The following is an 18,324-nucleotide window of genomic DNA, read 5'->3' as shown; positions in this document are numbered from 1 at the left end:
TTTTTCTTGTACATAGTTACCTAGTTACATAGTTCTTAGTGTTAGTTAGTGATAGATATGTTTGTTTAGTATCCGTTAGTTTTTTCTCAGTTCCCCAATTTTGGGGTTCTGTTTGTCAGTACCAAGGAGTGCCTCGGTCCCAGGCTTCAAGCCCTGTCTTTCTTGCTCAAAGCCGAAGCCTGCGAGCAAGCTGCGCTCTAGTTGTTCAGAGTGTTTCGGTGACACTCACGTTAGGGATCTGTGCCAGACTGGCAAGGACTTCAAGCCGAGAACCAAAAGAGATGGAGAAGCCAAGCTGAAGTTTCTTTTAATGGAGGCTGCTCTGAGCCCACCTTCATGGTTTTCTTGGTCAGAGAGCGTACTGTGTGGCATGTGTGAGCGGTACACCGCCACTGCTGACTGAGTCCTGGCACCACTCATCCTTGCGGGTGCCCAGGAAGAAGCAGAAGTCTTCCAAAGACATTGCTGGGAGAGGCAGATCTCCAATCCCTAAGTCTGTCAAGAAAGGGGGCAAAGTGTCGAATAGAGTTCAGTCAAAATCGAAGCACTCCTCCACTCACTCTTTGGATAAAATGGCACAGTTGATTCAGGCACTGAAGCAGACAACATTGAGTCCAGGGCCCAAAGCGGTACATTTATCATCTGCGGCACCATCTTTGTCTCTTGTGTATTGGTCAGTGTATTCCAATACCATCCACGCCAGAGGCATTTGCAGCTGCAAGGAATTTGCTGAGCTTATTAGCGCTGCTGTCCCCAGTGGGGCGGGAGATCTCTCTTACAGTATAGGTAGACTGTTCAGCATCAGCCTCCTCGATGCAGCACTCGCTATCAAATCAACCTCCCATGTCCCTGAGCCATCATCTGTCTGTACCATCCAGAGGGAAGCCAGTGATGATGGCTTCTCTCTGTTCTTCTCTGGACTTTTGGCACCAGTCTTCAGTGCCAACTGAAATGGCACCTCCATGGTCAGGAGATGCCGATTCTTCTTTTTTGGATGTTGGCTCTCATGTCTCTCAGTCACAGTGTGTGTCTCACCGCTTCTCTCCTATACTTTACCAGCCTGGGGTCTTGCGAGATTCTGCAACTGGTGCTGGCATGGACACGTAGCCAGAAAGATATTGGAGTCCAACGCCTTTTGTAGCCATTCTGGAACCCGTGAGCATTCCTTCCTATTTACAGATCCTCTTGGTGTCATTCATGTTCAGTTTCCTCAAGTAGATGTGGGGAGTAATCTCATCAAGCCCAGCCTGTTCCTGAGCAGGAAAAAGGTATTCAAAGGAGGATACTGTGCAACAACTATCAGAGGGGGCCCAGCCTCAACCTGTGCTAGTTTCCTCTTCTCCACTCCCTCTTCCCCCCCATTAAGTAGTTCCTCGGGTGTGTCCTCACCCCCTCCTGATGACTACAGGGTTCTCCAAGAGATCTTTAAAAGGTGGCCTTAGCCTTGGACATTCAAGTAGAAGAGGTTAAGGAGTTTTCTCACTGCATCATTGACATTGTGGCCCCAGCAATGCCATCTGAGGTGGCACTATCAATTGATAAGGTGATTTTAGCGTCCATCAAGACTCTAGAACATAAGAATGGCAATACTAGGTCAGACCAGTGGTCCAACTAGCCCAGTATCCTGTCTTCCGACAGTGGCCAATGCCAGGTACTTCAGAGGGAATGAACAGAACAGGTAATCAAGTAATCCATCCACTCTCGCCCATTCCCAGCTTCTGGCAAACAAAGACTAGGGACACCATCCCTGCCCATCCTGACTAAATAGCCATTAATGGACCTATCCTCCATGAACTTATGTAGTTCTTTTTTGAACCCTGTTATAGTCCTGGACTTTACATCATCCTCTGGCAAAGAGTTCCACAGACTGACTGTGTGTTGTGTGAAGAAATACTTTTGTTTGTTTTAAACTTACTGTCTATTAATTTCATTTGGTGGCCCCTCGTTCTTGTGTTATGAGAAGGAGCAAATAATGCTTCCTGATTTACTTTCCCCACACCAGTCATGATTTTAAAGACCTCTATCCCCCCTTAGTCGTCTCTTTCCAAACTGAAAAGTCCCAGTCTTATTAATCTCTCCTCATATGGAAGTTGTTCCATATGCCTAATAATTTTTGTTGCCCTTTTCTGAACCTTTTCCAATTCTAATATATCTTTTTTGAGATGGGGCAACCACATCTGCATGCAGAATTCAAGATGTGGGCATGCCATGGGTTTATATAGAGGCAATATGATATTTTCTGTCTTATTAGCTATTCCTTTCTTAATGATTGCCAACATTCTGTTAGCTTTTTGGACTGCCGCTGCACATTGAATGGATGTTTTCAGAGAACTATCCACAATGACTCCAAGATCTTTTTCTTTCATGGTAATAGCTAATTTAGACCCCATCATTGTGGCTGTGGCAACTCTCTCCTCACTCCGTCCCACATCAAAACAACTGGGAAGGAGCTTAGCTATTATGTTCTCTCACAAGGCTTTAAGCATTTTTATTCCTACCCCGTTCTGGGATCACTCATTGTCTTGGCTGCCAAAGAGAGGGAAGTCCAGGGGCCACAGGCGGCTATCCCTAAGCCAAAGGGTGCCAAAAAGCTGGACTCGTTTGGTAGAAAAATTTATTCTGTGGCAAGGGTACAGCTTAGAATTGCCAACCAGCAGGCCTTATTGGGCAATATAACTTTAACATCTGAGATGTTGTCCTGAAATTTAAGGACAAGCTGTCTGAGAACACTAAACAGGAGTTCCTTTCATAGGTGGATGAAGGGAAGTTAGTGGCAAAAATGTTGCTTCAGGCTGGTTTGGATGTTGCTAATTTGGCTGCTAAACCATGGCTTGTGCCACAGCCATGCTCATGGTTACAGTCTTCAGGGCTCCAGGAAGCTCAGCAGGATCATCCCTGTTTTCAGCTCAGACGGATGGTATACTTCACAGTTTAAAGGACTCCAGGGCAACTCTGAAGTCATTGGGCATGTATACTCTTGCCGCTTTGAGAAAGCACCGTTGTCCTCAGCAGTCCCACAAATACCCATTCTTGCACTTCACCAGGACCTATTGAGGGAAAAAAGTAGGAATTATAGGTGCAGGCCAACTTCTTCCCCTCCAGTTCCTCCTGGTCCCTCTAGGTGCCTTGGGGGTACTAAGCAACCATTTTGATGATTGGTTTCAGAGTAACAGCCGTGTTAGTCTGTATTCACAAAAAGAAAAGGAGTACTTGTGGCACCTTAGAGACTAACCAATTTATTTGAGCATAAGCTTTCGTGAGCTACAGCTCACTTCATCGGATGCATACTGTGGAAACTGCAGAAGACATTATATACACAGAGACCTTTTCATTTTGATGATTGAATCGAGGATGCCAGATCACTCCCCATGATTCTAGTTTCTCCTTCCCCTTTGTTTGCAAACCATCTCTCCTATTTCTTCAGTGCATGGTCCCAAATTACTTCAGACCAATGGGTCTTATGTACCATGGAAGTAGGGTACACTCTTCAGTTTGTTTCTTTCCGTATTCATATTCAGGGACCATTCTCACAAGGTGCTCGTCCTTCAGGAGTTTCAAACTCTCATCTGGGTGAGAGCCATAGAAGAGGTTTCTCAGTGTCACAGAGGAACTGGGATTTATTCCTGCTATTTTACAATACTGAAAGCAAAGGGACATCTCAGGCCAATTTTAGAACCACATCAGCTCAACAGATATCTAAAAAAGATAATTTTTTATTGTGTCACTAGCTTCCATTTCCCCCTCCCTATATCCTGGAGACTGCTATGCTACCCTCGACTTAAATGATGCCTGTTTCCATGTGAGGATTTATCAAGACCATAGGAAGTATGTCAGATTCTTGGTAAACCAATCTTGCTACCAGTTCACAGTGCTGTCTTTCGGCCTGTTGGCAGCTCCCTGGATTTTCACAAAATGTATGGGACTGAGAAAGTTAGGAGTATATATCTATCCCTATCTGGACTACGGGCTTGCGAGAGGCCATTTCAAGATTCAGGTACTGTAGCTCTTATCCAGTCACATTGTAAGGCACTGGGACTGTTGATCAACTCAGAAAAGTCTGTCCTCTCACCCGTTCAGAGGATAGAGTTTATATGGGCTGTACTGGACGCGCGCGCACCAACCAAGAGTTGAATGGATATGTGCAACACGTCTCCAAGAACAGCAGTTACAGAACAGATAAGTAAGCTGCTTCTTCGAGTAGTGTCCCTATGGATGCTCCACAGTAGGTGTGCCTGTGTCCCTGCACTGTTGATCAGACAACTTTGGTAGCCATCTGTCCCACCCATGCATGCACTGCTCCTCACCTGCCAAGAAGCTAGCCAGCATGTGTGAGCAATCCCTCCTTAACAGCTCCTGGCAAGAGACGGAGCTTCAGCAGTCCATTCACTGATATTTAACTTCCTTTAGATTTGCTAATTTTAGCTTCCCTTGAAGCTTTTTTTCTTTACTTCATTTATATTTTTGTTTGGCTGTGCCTAAAAAAGAAGAAAAGGTTTTCTTCTCACCAACCCTGGTGGGGGTGATATCCCCCCCCCCCCACCGACAAGGGTATGCCCAGCTCCAAAAAGTGCCTCTATCCCAGTGACTGACGGACACTCACAGTGCATTCGCTTCCTGGGAGAAAAGAACATTCCACAAAAGTATGTCTTGTGCCAGCAGCTGAAAGCCCAGGTCCAGGAAAGACAGAGTTTATTCTCAAACTCCTGCTCATGGAGTCAGTCTTTCAACCCCGGAGTCCCTACAGGAACTCTCATCACAACCCTCTACGTCGAAGGGAGGTGAGCCTAGAGAGATGAGCCTCTAGGAGAAGGTCTGTGAGTCCTTGTAGTGAGCCCTGATGGAGCTGAAAACTATCTCCGGCTCCATCAGTATCATTGGTACCAACAGCACCAAACCATCTAAAACTGGTACCCAGGGCACACGTGGTACTGAATGACAGAGGAAATTGGACTGCCCAAAGACCCAATGGGCATGGGCAAAGAAACATCAGTACTGCAGGGACATGAAAAACATAGACATTCCACCCCAGGGAAGGCTCCATCGGTACGGATATCAGCACCGGTACTGACTCCAGTGCATCTGGCATCAATGGACTTTGAGGCCAAGTCCGCATCTCCAACTCTATCGGTGCAAGCCTCTCTGCACTGACAACTACCTGCAGTACTGACGCCATCTGCACCACTGGATTTCTGGTGTGCAACAGATCTTTCGGTGTCCAATACACCTGACTCATCCCTACTCAGTATCGGGGCCCCAGTACCAAGTTTTCCCAGAGCCCTGGACTCACAGACATCTCCCTGCCATGCACTGCCTTTCTCATTGTCAGAGTCAGAAAATGAGCAAGAAAACTTGGGTTCCAGCTGCTCTTCTCATCTGCCATATGGGGTTCAATTTTACTATGAGCATCAGGCATATCATCCACCTGATCTACAGCCTCCCTGGTTTGGTCTGCCATGGTACCAATCACTGGGCCCGTACCCACCACAATGGCCACACTGGGACCCTTGGCAGGCTCAGAGATAGCAAGCCTCCCATGCCTCTAGCATGGCATATCAGCAAACAAGGAGACACCCTCCTTCAGCTGTGGTTTTGAGGGCTTCTGAACCCCAAGAACAGGCAGGAGAGGAGATTGAGGCTGTGGTGGAGGTGGAGGAAGAAGTCCCTCCTCAAGCCCACTTCTCATCATCGTCACCAGACAAGACGGTGATCCCCTCTGCCATCAATGGCTGATTTCACATTATTCCAGGACCTGGCACAGAGGGTGGCAGAAGCCCTACAAATACCCTTGCAGGAGATGACTGAATCTTACCACAAGCTGGTGGACATTTTGCATTCCTCCACCTCCAATTAATGAGGCATTCCTGGACCCTCCAAAGTCATATAGCAGAACCCTGCATCTGTCCAGCCAATATGCAAGCGTGTCGACAAAAAGTATTACGTGCCAGCAAAGAACACAGAATTTCTCTCTTCCCACCCGCCTCCTAATTCCATCACTTTGGAGCAGTTAACTGTAGGGGCTGCCAGCAGCAGTTCAGATCCACCCCTTATAACCAGGACTGGAAATGTTTGGATCTGTTCTGCAGGAAGGCATATTCATCAGCCACTCTCCAGGTCTGTGTAGCAAATTACCAAGTCTTATTGGCAAAGTATGACTACCAAAACTGCACAAAATTCCAATTCCTTTATTGAGCAACTGCCTGATTCTCGCAAAGAACAATTCAAGGCTATAGTCAATGAGGGCCAACTGTTGGCTAAAATGTCCCTCCAATCCATGCAAGATGCAGCTGACACAGTGGCACACTTGATTTTTGTGGCCGTTGTGATGAGACAGGCTTTGTGGTTTTACTTGTCCGGCTTTCCTGAAGAGGTCCAAACTACGGTGGAACGACCTTGCTTTTGAAGGGACAGAGTTATTTGCTGAGAAGACTGATGCATCCCTTCACATGTTGAAGGATTCTAGGGCAACTCTTTGGTCCCTTGGGATCTATACTCCTGCCTACAAAAGAAAATACAGCCCTCAGCCACTGGTTAAGCACAGCTCATCACAATACACATCTCCGTACTGATTACAGAGCTCTTACGAGCCGCAGAGAAAGTAGCCTAAGTTCCTCAGGCGAAAACAGTCAGGATCTCAATCAACTTCCTCTCTGTTCTCCACCTCAAAATGGCAGGTTTGTTGAGGTGCCCACAGAACATTCTGCTCACCATCTCACACTGGAAAACCCCACCCATCCCTTTAGAGACCATCTTATCCCATTCTGCAGCACCTGGGAAAAGATAACCTCTGACAAGTGGGTGTTGGAGATCATTCAGGGTAGATACGCTATCCATTTCTCCACCCCCCCCCCCAACTTCCCCTTCCCTCTCAAGGAGCCCTTCTCACGAGAGTCTGCTGTGTCAGGAGGTAAACCATCACCCCAGCATAGGAGTCATAGAGCCTGTGCCCACACATCTAACAGGCAAAGGCTTCTACTCTTGCTACTTCCTAATTCTGAAGAAAAAGGGAGGTTGGAGACCCATACTGGACCTCAGAGTACTCAACAGATTATCAAGGTGAAGAAGTTCAAGATGGTCACCCTATCGACGATTATTCCAGTGCTAGAGAAAGGAGATTGGTTCTTGGCCCTTGACCTCCAAGATGTGTATTTCCACATTTGTATCATACCGAGTCACAGTTCTTACCACTGCCAGTACAGAATACCCTGCAGCAGAATACCTCTCATTACCCTCCCTCCCCCCCCCCCCCCCGGGTATTCTCCAAGGTCCTCTCAGTAGTGGCGGCCTATTACGCACTCAGGGCATCATGATGTATCCTTACCTGGACAGCTTCCTTCTCAGGGCATGTTCTTTCACCAAAGCCCAGCGAATCACCCAAACTACACTGAATCTGTTCCAGAATCCGGGCATACAAATTAATGCACAAAAACGGATATTAACACTGGTGCAAAGACTAGAAGTCATAGGTGCTGACCTCAACTCCATCCAGGCGAAAGCACTCCTCCCACATCACAGATTCCTCAATCTCTCCATGCTGGTAAAGACAGTATAATCCAGCCTCCAGATCTTGGCCAATCACTGCCTTCAGCTTTTAGGGCATATGGCCGTGGGCACATCCGTCATAGCTCATGCCTGACTGCATGAGATGCCTCCAAACTGATGCCTCAGTTTGGTTTACAGGCCAAATGGAGACAGCATAGGCAAATTATCATCAATGCCCACCAAGGTCAAACAATTCTTCGGCTGGTGGAAAGACCTGGTGAACGTATGTATGGGAGTCCCATTTGTTCAGCCTCCCCCATTGTTACTCCTGACCACCGAAGCATTTGGATATTAGGAAAAACTTTTTCACTAGGAGGGTGGTGGAATCTCCTTCCTTTTGAGGTTTTTAAGGTCAGGATTGACAAAGCCCTGGCTTGGATGATTTAGTTGGGGATTGGTCCTGCTTTGAGCAGGGGGTTGGACAAGATGACCTCCTGACGTCCCGTCCAACCCTGATATTATATGATTCTATGGTCCCCCATAGGATGGGGTACACATCTCAATGATCTCATGGTGCACGGCAAATGATCTTTATCTGAGAAACACCTTCTCATCAATCTGCTCAAACTCAGAGCGGTCAGCAATGCGTGTGCTCATTTTCTCCCCCTGATCAAAGACATGCACACAAAAGTCATGACAGACAATGTGGCCTACATGTATTACATAAACCGTCAGGGAGGTGCCAGATCACACTCCCTGTGTATGGAAGCACTGAAGTTATGTAACTGGTGCATTTCCCACAAGGTCTTAATATTAGCAGCCTAGCTGCTGGGAATACACAACACTACAGCAGACAACCTCAGTCACAAGTTCTCACTCATCCATGAATGGGAAGTAGATTTGATGGTCCTGCATAACATATTCCAACAATGGGGGACTATGACAGTAGATCTGTTCACTACTTATCAGAATAAGAAATGCCCTCAGTACTGCTCCAGAGCTGGGATCAGATGACACTGCTTGGGGGACACTCCTCCTCCTCCTATGGGACAAGGGTCTTCTTTACACCTTTCCCCCATTTCCTCTAATTCTGAAAGTCCTGTTGAAAGTGAAAAGAGAGAAATAAGCATACTGATTGCTCCCATCTGGCCCAGGCAGATGTGGTACTCTTATGTGTTGCAGCTGCCACTATGTCCACAGATGACTCTTCCAATCACTCTGTTCCTGCTATTGCAGAACAAGGGTCGCACCCCCCATTCCAACCTGTAGATGCTGTGACTCAAAGCCTGACTCCTTCATAGTTCCATCACATAGTCATTTTTCTCTGAGGAAGTACAGGAGGTGCTATTACACAATAGGAAAGGAGCTACTCGTTGTACCTACCTGCAAAAGTGGAAAAGATTTCAAATCTGGTGTCAACCTAAAGGTGTCACCCCGAATGCAGCCACCCTACTGATAGTCCTGGACTACCTGTTGACTCTCAAGAAATCAGGTCTCTCTATCAGCTCACTAAAGGTTCACCTAGCAGCAATTGCAACCTTCCATCAACAGGTAGAAGGATACTCTATCTTTTCTCATCCAACCACCAAGAGATTTCTCAAAGGCATAGCAAAACTCTTTCCCCAACCTAGACTTCCCACTCCTCAGTGGAATCTCAACCTAGTGTTAAAAGGACTGACTAGACCACCATTTGAACCCATGGCCACTTCTTTGTCAACTCACCTTTCAATGAAAACAGCATTCCTGATCGCCATTACCTCAGCAAATGGGATAGGGGAGATAGCAGCCCTGATAGCACATCCCCTCCTCAGTGTGTTCTTCTCCGACAAAGTCACTCTTCGTCCACATCCAAAGTTCACTCCCAAGCTAACTTGCACGTTTCATATAAACCAGCCTGTTTAACTTCCAACCTTTTATCCTAAACCTCTTTAGGATAATAAGGAAACCATCCTCCATATGCTTAACGTGAGGAGGCCCTTGGTCTTCTATTTGGACAGGACAAGAGCATTTAGAAAATCTCTGAGACACTTTCTCTCTGGTGCAAATAGATCAAAATGTATAGCGATTTCAGCTCAAGGACTCTCCAAATGGGTCTCGAACTGTATCAAGCTCTATTACCAGATGCATAATGTAATACCCCTGTCTTCAATACGCACACACTCTACAAGATCAGTCACCTCTTCCGTCGCCTTCTCCAAAGGTATCCCTATCTCAGAAATCTGCAGAGCAACTACCTGGGGATCTGCACACACCCTTTGCAGAGCATTATGCTATCCTCGTGGATTCAGCTGCAGATGCCAGATTCGGTGCCTCAGTGCTGTCATCCATAATAGACTCAACTCTGAAACCCCAGCCTTCAGTAGTGGACACTGCTCGGGAGTCACCTTCAGTGGAGCACCCATAGGGACACTACTCAAAGAAGAAGTTACTCACCTTGTGCAGTAGCAATGGTTCTTCAAGATGTGTGTCCCTATGGGTGTTCCATGACCCACCCTCCTCCCCTCTACTTTGGAGTTCTGGTAATTGACTCTGCAGTAGAGAAGGAACTAAGGAGGGATTTTCCACGCATGCTGGCGAACCTCATGGCAGAAGAGGAACAGTGCATGCACAAGCAGGGTGGACTGCTACCAAAGTTCTCCAATCGACAGCGCAGGGATGCAGATACACCTACAGTGGAACATCCATAGGGGGACACATCTTGAAGAACCATAGTTACTGCACAAGGTGAGTAACTTTTTCAATTTATTTGGGCATCCATCACATTTAAAAGGGCTTTTTGAATTATAGATCTCTTCACTTGTTCATGGGTTGGTTACTTTCTCCATGCAGGTCCCTTACAACTCTTGGGCTGGTTATTTCTGCTCTAGCAGATCAGGCTGCTGGCAAGAACAAGAACAAATTTGTTCCATATCGTGATTCTGTGCTCACTTGGCTACTTAAAGTAAGTGAACTTCTCATACATCTTTGGAGTGGGTGGTATGAGGAGAGAGAGAGAGAGAGAGAAGAATTTTTCCTTCGTAATGTGTAAAATACGATTATTCCATCATCTAACCTTAGTTTTATATGCAGCAGTCTTATCTTTGAAGAATTAGAAGGGTATTAGCCATTAGTGTCTCCACAGGATAAATTCTATCTCCCCTGCTTATTGGGAATAACCCTGTGATGGCCAAAAGTATAGGGCATATTTTTGAAGTGATCTAATAAATATTTCAGTCCAGCTTTTTGAGTCAACTCACTAACAGCAACACTCAGAACTCTGGGGCTAATTTAACCTGGGCCATCTCCTTCTCACCTAAGTTTATCCAACGTCATGGGTGACATGATTAACTTCAGAGATTTTGGATAAGATGTTTAGCCCTTTGCGTCAACTAGGCAGGGGTGTATTCACAAAACATATTCCAGTCTGCAGTCCAGTTGCAGTCATATTCTCATGCTCATGTGAAATGAGCAGTTACGGAGTCAGTTTCTGTACTGCAAATAATTCTGATTTGAAGTTTACTGTTGCAAAAAGAAACTGGATCTAGGAGGACTTCAAATGAAGCTCATTGACATCTAAATGATTTTGTTTTGCTCCTGCTGCCTCCTTTTATATATAGTGGTTATAAAAGGATGGTAAGCTGCAGTTAACCAAAAAGAGAGAAGTTTGGGCAGTGACTGTGTATTTTCACTTAAGGAAGATCCTGTTTTCTCCTGGTCTTTGAATATGCTACTTTTAGAGCAAAAGTATGTGTGGTTGCTTTCATATCTAAAGCCAAAGAGGCAATTGCTTTCCTTATAGTGAGATGGCTTTTCCTTCCATTGGTACAGACTGAGTGACTGACAGGCAGATTGGCTAGGTTTTAAAGTAATTGCATTATAGAGGTGCAGACCCAATAGGGCATCAGTATCCCATAATGTTTAATTTTTTTTTCTGTTTTTCCACATCAAAATTGTGAAGTTCAAAATGTTTCTATCAGACTTAGTTATGAATCTTGGCAAGTTGGTATCTCTTCCTTCCTTACCTTTGTCCTATGCTTCCTTGCTATCAAGAGGCAATTATGATATTTATTGGTATAAAGAAATAAGCTGGAAAAGAAACAGATTTCTTCAGACCCACAAACGTTTATGTTGGCTCTATTACCTGGTGATTGCTAAAGCTAGATCCTTTTGTAGACTGCACCCAGCCTAACCACCCGCACATAATCCCTAGGTGATCTCTTTAAACATAATGTGATATGAATCCTCCATTCCCATAGTTTATTCGCAAGTGTTAATAAATAAATAAATAAAAAGTGAACAGTAAGATATAGAGGTATTTAAAATGTTTAAACTTTTTCCTATAATGAAATTTGGAAAAAAACAAACAGAACACACACTTCCCCCGGCCCTCAATAGTTGACCTTCATTGCAGTTCAGTGCCTCTTAGGCTAGATACAGTAGTGAAATAAAAGATCAACTGATATAGCCTCTTAGCACTATGAGTCTTGATTTTCCCAGTGGTTACCTTTAACAAACCTTCCCACAATATTGTTTTGTAATAGTTAACATTGGGAAATTCAGTTAACAAGTTAACCTTGTAGATACTAAAATTTTAAACATCACATACTACAGTGATGAAGCTGTATAAAAGCTTCAATAGAATAGCAGAAGTGATAATTTTATTTTTCTTATATAGTAAATCTTTTTTTCACAATGCTGCCACACATAACACTTCCTATCTATGCTAAAATATAGCCTTGCCTTTATATTCACTGTCTTGAAGTTTGTTGAAACAAAGGTATTTCGCTTCTCTGCAATGTTGTAATCAGCTATGCTTGGTTTGTTTCAGTTTACTGCAGTAGTGAGACCTATGCATGGGTAACCTAATCTGAGGAAGCAGAAATGGAAAGCTTTTCAGAGGCTTTCCCATGTTGTTAGAATTAGTTATGCTGATCCTTTTCTAAACATAATCCAGCAAATAGGTTGAGATTCATGTTTAGTACCTGCCCGATACATTATAGCAAAGATGGCAATCGCATGCATAGTGAGGGCTGAAGCTCAGAAACAGAAACAGATTTTTGTTATGCGTTCCTCCAAGCAGCTCATTTCCTTTGTCCTGTTCATGTTCAGCCAGGTTAAAATCCTAACAAAGGCTTAATTTCAAAAACAAGCTCATTTAAGTGAAGCTCAAGGGTGAGATTTTTAACTTAATATCTAGTGAAAAAGATAATTTGATTGCATTTTAAAGAAAGTTCAAACTAAAAATTCATCAATTAAAGATGTCCAAGCTTGTTTTTAAAGTCTGAGCATTTGGGGATTGTTATTGTACAATGTGCCACTTCTTTTCAATGTGGTGCAGGAGAGAGAATGTGTTCTAGGGTACTAGGGAATAATCTATATTTTAGAACAGTGGTTTTCAACCTATTTTCATTTGCGGACCCCTAAAACATTTTGAATGGAGGTGTAGATCCCTTTGGAAATCTTAGACATAGTCTGTGGACCACAGGTTGAAAGCCACTGTTTTAGACCAAATTTTAATAACCATTGACATAATCAAGACTTTGTATTGCAAGATGGACCATCTACTAGCTTTACTAATGTATGTTGCTTCTATCCCCTTTCCATCTATTTTCCTGTCCTGGTCTTTTTATCTTAGATTCTAAACTCTTCAGAGCAGGGACCATGCTCTTTTATCTTCGGAAAGCACCTTGTCCATTGTGGGCACTACTGGAAACAAACTTTAATAACAATGCCAGTTGCAGCTTCTGGGTTCTGTACCCTGTTGTGTGACCTTGGGCAAGTCCATTTAGTATTTCTGTTCCCATCTTCCCCATTGTAAAACAGGTATAACAACAATTATTTATGTCACAGGAATGTTGTGAATCTCCGAACCAGCTCAGAATCTGGCCCTTCATGTTTATAACTTACTTGAAGATCCTTGGATGACAGATACTAGGGGCACAATTCTGTTCACATTGAAGCCATTAGGAGCAGCATCAGAATCATAGAATATCAGGGTTGGAAGGGACTTCAGGAGGTCATCTAGTCCAACCCCCTGCTCAAAGCAGGACCAATCCCCAACTAAATGCAAGTGAGAACTTGGTCAAAAATAATAACCAATCTTCTTACCAACTTATCAGGCTTTTGATGTATTTTATCAATTATACATTCTCTTTATTCTGCCTTCTGTGTGGGTGTTCTGCAGCTTGAGGCACATTAAAAAGAAAAAATGTAGAAAAAATGTAGGAACTGAGAACAGTGATCGCCTCGTAAACTATTTTCTTGTTCTAGGTGTTGGTTAGAAAGTGATGTCTAAATTTCACATTCCAGTAGTGTTCTCACAATGATTTTAGTGCCAACACATAGTTGGCTGGTTTTAGTCTTTTTTTCTTAGTTATTTCCATTCTGTTCTTGTCTCTGACATACTAAGCCCCCCACCCGTTGCAAATTTACTCTTTTTCATTATGAGAGTCTAGCTTAGTCTCCATTCACCCTTCCCACTGTGCAATAAAGGAACCAGTGCCATTGCACAACAGAGAATTATATATAAAAATAAATTGGATGCCCTGGAGCTGGGCCTGAACAGTCAACACAGTAATGGAGGGACCATTAAAAAATTAATAGTGGATAGGTTACGAACCATTGTGGCGTATCACTAATAGGATGCCCAGCCTCCTATGGAGAAGAGTTCCAATTTAGCGGTTTTATTATAAGCTCTGCTTTGAAGCTAATTGATGCAATGGAAGGTCTCAAAGTGTAAACTATGAACACTTTCCGTGGATTCTAAAAAGTGCCTGATTTTGGACATACTGTATATACAAACCTGGGATCATTTGCCAGTTGCTTCACATTTTTGAAAGTATTTCGGAGAGGAGAAAAAGTCCTTGGCTCAAGGAAAAAACACGACATTGAACAGGGCAAGTTCACACTGGATCCCATATAGTCTTCAATGGCTGCGATGTGAGTACATTGCTATTTTATTTGGAGTGGGCCCTGCAAGACAGTTATTTGCAGACATGTAGGGATGGGACTACATTATACAGGCAAAGAGTATATTCCCATAAGCCAGTGGTATTTATTCTGTGAATTTAAACACGTTGAGGATTGTTATGGAAAGCTTCAATGCGTTCTCCTGAATGAAATGATTAGACAAATAGTTTTAATGATGCCCAGTGGCAATCTTTGACCTACATTTAATGGATTATTTAAGATTAGAGCTCGTTGGAAATTTTCCATTAGAATGATTTTCTGATAGGAAAATAAAGTTTCCACAAAATTGAAATTGACCATGGGAAAATTAAAATGAAATATTTCATTTTCAGATCAGTTCCACCCAAATTGAATATTTAGTTTTTTTAACAGATCCAAAATATTAGATTTCTGACCAGTTCAAGAGAACATTAGACTGCATTTCTCTATCAGGGCATTGCCTTATGGGAATTGTAGTTCAGGCCGCCATTCTAGTGTATGGGCCTGGCTCCTGAAGGACATCATCTCCTGTTTAAGTGTACAGTGCTCTCTTTGTATTTATTTTTTATTACAAATATTTGCACTGTAAAAAACAAAAGAAATAGTATTTTTCAATTCACCTAATACAAGTACTGTAGTGCAATCTCTTTTTCATGAAAGTTGAACTTGCAAATGTAGAATTATGTACAAAAATAACTGCATTCAAAAACAAAGCAATGTAAAACTTCAGAGCCTACAAGTCCACTCAGTCCTACTTCTTGTTCAGCCAATCGCTCAGAAAAACAAGTTTGGTTGCAATTTGCAGGAAATAATGCTGCCCGCTTCTTGTTTACAATGTCACCTGAAAGGGAGAACAGGCGTTTGCATGGCACTGTTGTAACCAGTGTCGCAAGATATTTACGTGCCAGATGCGCTAAAGATTCATATGTCCCTTCATGCTTCAGCCGCCATTCCAGAGGACATGTGTCCATGCTGATGATAATGATCCAGAGCAGACTGACGTATGTTCATTTTCATCATCTGAGTCAATTGCCACCAGCAGAAGGTTGATTTTCTTTTTTGGTCGTTCAGGTTCTGTAGTTTCCGCATTGGAGTGTTGCTCTTTTAAGACTTCTGAAAGCATGCTCCACACCTCGTCCCTCAGATTTTGGAAGGCACTTCAGATTCTTAAACCTTGGGTCGAGTGCTGTAGCTATTTTTAGAAATCTCACATTGGTACCTTCTTTGCGTTTTGTCAAATCTGCTGTGAAAGTGTTCTTAAAACAAATGTGCTGGGTCATCATTCAAGACAGCTATAACATGAAATATGTGGCAGAATGCAGGTAAAACAGAACAGGAGACATACAATTCTCCCCCAAGTTGTTCAGTCACAAGTTTAATTAACACATTATTTTTTTAACGAGCATCATTAGCATGGAAGTATGTCCTCTGGAACGGTGGCCGAAGCATGAAGGGGCATATGAATGTTTAGCATATCTGGCACATAAATACCTTGCAACTCTGGCTACAAAAGTGCCATACGAACGCCTGCTCTCACTTCCAGGTGACATTGTAAATAAGAAGCAGGCAGCAGTATCTCCCGTAAATGTAAACAAGCTTGTTTGTCTTAGCGATTGGCTGAACAAGAAGTAGGACTGAATGGACTTGTAGGCTCTAAAGTTTTACATAGTTTTGTTTTTAAGTGCAGTTATGTAACAACAACAAAAATCTACATTTGTAAGTTATGCTTTCACAATAAAGAGATTGCGCTACAGTACTTGCATGAGGTGAATTGAAAAATACTATTTTTTATCATTTTTGCAGTACAAATATTTGTAATAAAAAATAAAAAGTGAGCACTGTACACATTGTATTCTGTGTTGTAATAGAAATCAAAATATTTGAAAATGTAGAAAAAAATCCAAAAAATTTAATTTCAGTTGGTATTCTATTGTTTAACAGTGCGATTAATTTAATTGTGATTAACTCAAAAAAATTAATCGAGTTAACTGCGATTTATCGACAGCCCTAGATAAAAACCTCTGTAGAGATTCATCACCTTCAGCCCTTCAGTGAAGATGAATTGAGTTCACAATAAACAAACTTATATCTCCGGTGATCCTTGAGTAAAATCCAGGAAGATCTATTTCTAACATTAAAAATCAAGCAGAAAAATATGTAAATAAATCTTTCATAACCTCTGCATAAATCTCAATGAAAAAAAAGACAAGACACATTTAAAAAAAAAAACTTTGCTAGTCACCTTTCAAAACAGATGGCCTAAAGTCAGTGGAAACTAGAGGTGCTCTGTGCGTTCAGAAACTAGACCACAAAATTCTATCTCCAAAGAATGTGTTGGAAGCCGAATTCTTAATAAAGTAAAGGTGAAGAAGCACAGAATTTTTTTTCTGCTTTCTTGAGTGAGATGAGATAGATATATATATTTAAAGTGATTTCTGAGGACAACATAAAGCTTGGGGCTAAAGTCTGATAGTAAAAGATTCTGATTAGATGGCTGGGTTAAACCTATTACATAAAGCGACAAAATGGTTAGTAATGACCAAACCTACATATTTAAATAATTATATGAAATAATTAGCATGATGGTGAACGTAAACCACTGCTAATTAGCTGTGTGGCCAGAAATAGAGCTGAGCGAAAAATTATATTTTTGTCTTGCTGAACCAAAAAAAAATTTGTTTTGGGTTAAAGAAAACAGGACCAGAACTGAACGTTTTTTCTGTGTTTCACTTTTCAGATGTTTCACCTTTCATTTTGAAATGTTGTTATTTTTAAATAAAACACCGTTTTAAATGAAAAATTGAAACATTTCATTTCAAAATGGCCAAAATGAACCATTTAAACTTCAGTTCTCCCCACCCCATAATTTTTGGCCAAAACTATTTGCTGAATTTGACTCAAATTATTATTATTTTTTTTTTTTTGGTGCAGAAAAAAGCATTTTTTCAGGGCTAATTTACTATTTGCTGAAAATTTTTTGCCCAGTTCTAGCCTGCAGCTATAAAATAAACTCATTTGAAATATGATTTCACTGCAGAGGTAACTCTTACTTGGATGCTGCCCCTTAACACACCCCTTCTATCCATGCACGGAAATCTCTCACCTGAGTTTGGTACTTTAAACCTGGGCTAGTTGATGTGGCAGGGGCTATGAGTTAGAGCTCGGGTGTAGCTTTCACTCTGATTAGTAGCTCACTCATTTTGCAGTGAGGACACAGGCTAAATCACTCAAGTGCTGATAATCCTCCAGTGGCTTCCTTACCCGGGGTTCATTCAACCCAAAGCTATTGGTAACTTTTACATTGTGCGAGGTGGTGTCAGGAAATAAATCGGGGAGACATGGCTTTCCGACTGATAGATTGCTGGCACAAACAGGACAACACAAGAGTGCTTTCACTTAAAGCTAAACTTTACTTAGTCTCAAGCACTTACACACGTCTGCAACAGGTTAGTAAAACACCCCCAACCCTTGATAATTACCAAAGCTGAGTGTGGGTCTCGAGTGGCACAGAGGCAGCCCATCTGCCACTGGGGAACACAAGATGCATCCAGAGGGAGAGTCCAGTCCCGAAGAGTCCCACTACCTCAAACTTTTCCCCCTTATTTATACATTAGTAATAGAATGACATGTCCCTTAAAAAAAACTTGTTAAGCAAGCAGTTCCAATGGTCAAGCAAGAGGCTTCCTTCTGATTATTGATTAACCAGGGGTGGGTTTTTCCCAGAGTTTGCAGCCTTGAGACCCCAATAGACATTCCTGGGGCACATCCTGCTCTTCTAAGATGCATGTATCAGCAACTTCAACACAATTCTTATCAGGAAGGATGCGGGGTCAAGCTGTGCTTTCTGTGGCACTCAAAAACCCCCTCTCTTCCTGCCTTGGTCAAGCTGAGTTTGCTACATGGCCACTTTACGGCCTG

The 18,324-nt window shown here is 42.8% G+C and overlaps 1 protein-coding gene and 1 long non-coding RNA gene across 2 annotated transcripts in view; one reads left to right on the top strand and one right to left on the bottom strand.

Annotated features, from left to right (window-relative positions):
• Nucleotides 1-18,324, top strand: part of KIF13B (kinesin family member 13B) — a 208,266-nt gene that overhangs the window by 88,044 nt on the left and 101,898 nt on the right. Inside the window, exon 10 of the mRNA XM_074947418.1 lies at nt 10,309-10,420. Within this exon, the coding sequence (XP_074803519.1) occupies nt 10,309-10,420 (112 nt within the window). The remainder of the gene's footprint in view (nt 1-10,308; nt 10,421-18,324) is intronic.
• On the bottom strand, nt 6,318-8,463 carry LOC141984385 (uncharacterized). Its single transcript, XR_012638724.1, has 3 exons — nt 8,442-8,463; nt 7,319-7,387; nt 6,318-6,496 (listed from the first exon to the last, which is right to left on the bottom strand). It is a non-coding gene; the product is annotated as an uncharacterized LOC141984385 (long non-coding RNA).

Source organism: Natator depressus, chromosome 3 (assembly GCF_965152275.1).
Source record: "Natator depressus isolate rNatDep1 chromosome 3, rNatDep2.hap1, whole genome shotgun sequence".
In the NCBI taxonomy this organism is placed as follows: domain Eukaryota; kingdom Metazoa; phylum Chordata; order Testudines; family Cheloniidae; genus Natator; species Natator depressus.
This window is presented reverse-complemented; position numbering and strand designations above follow the sequence as displayed.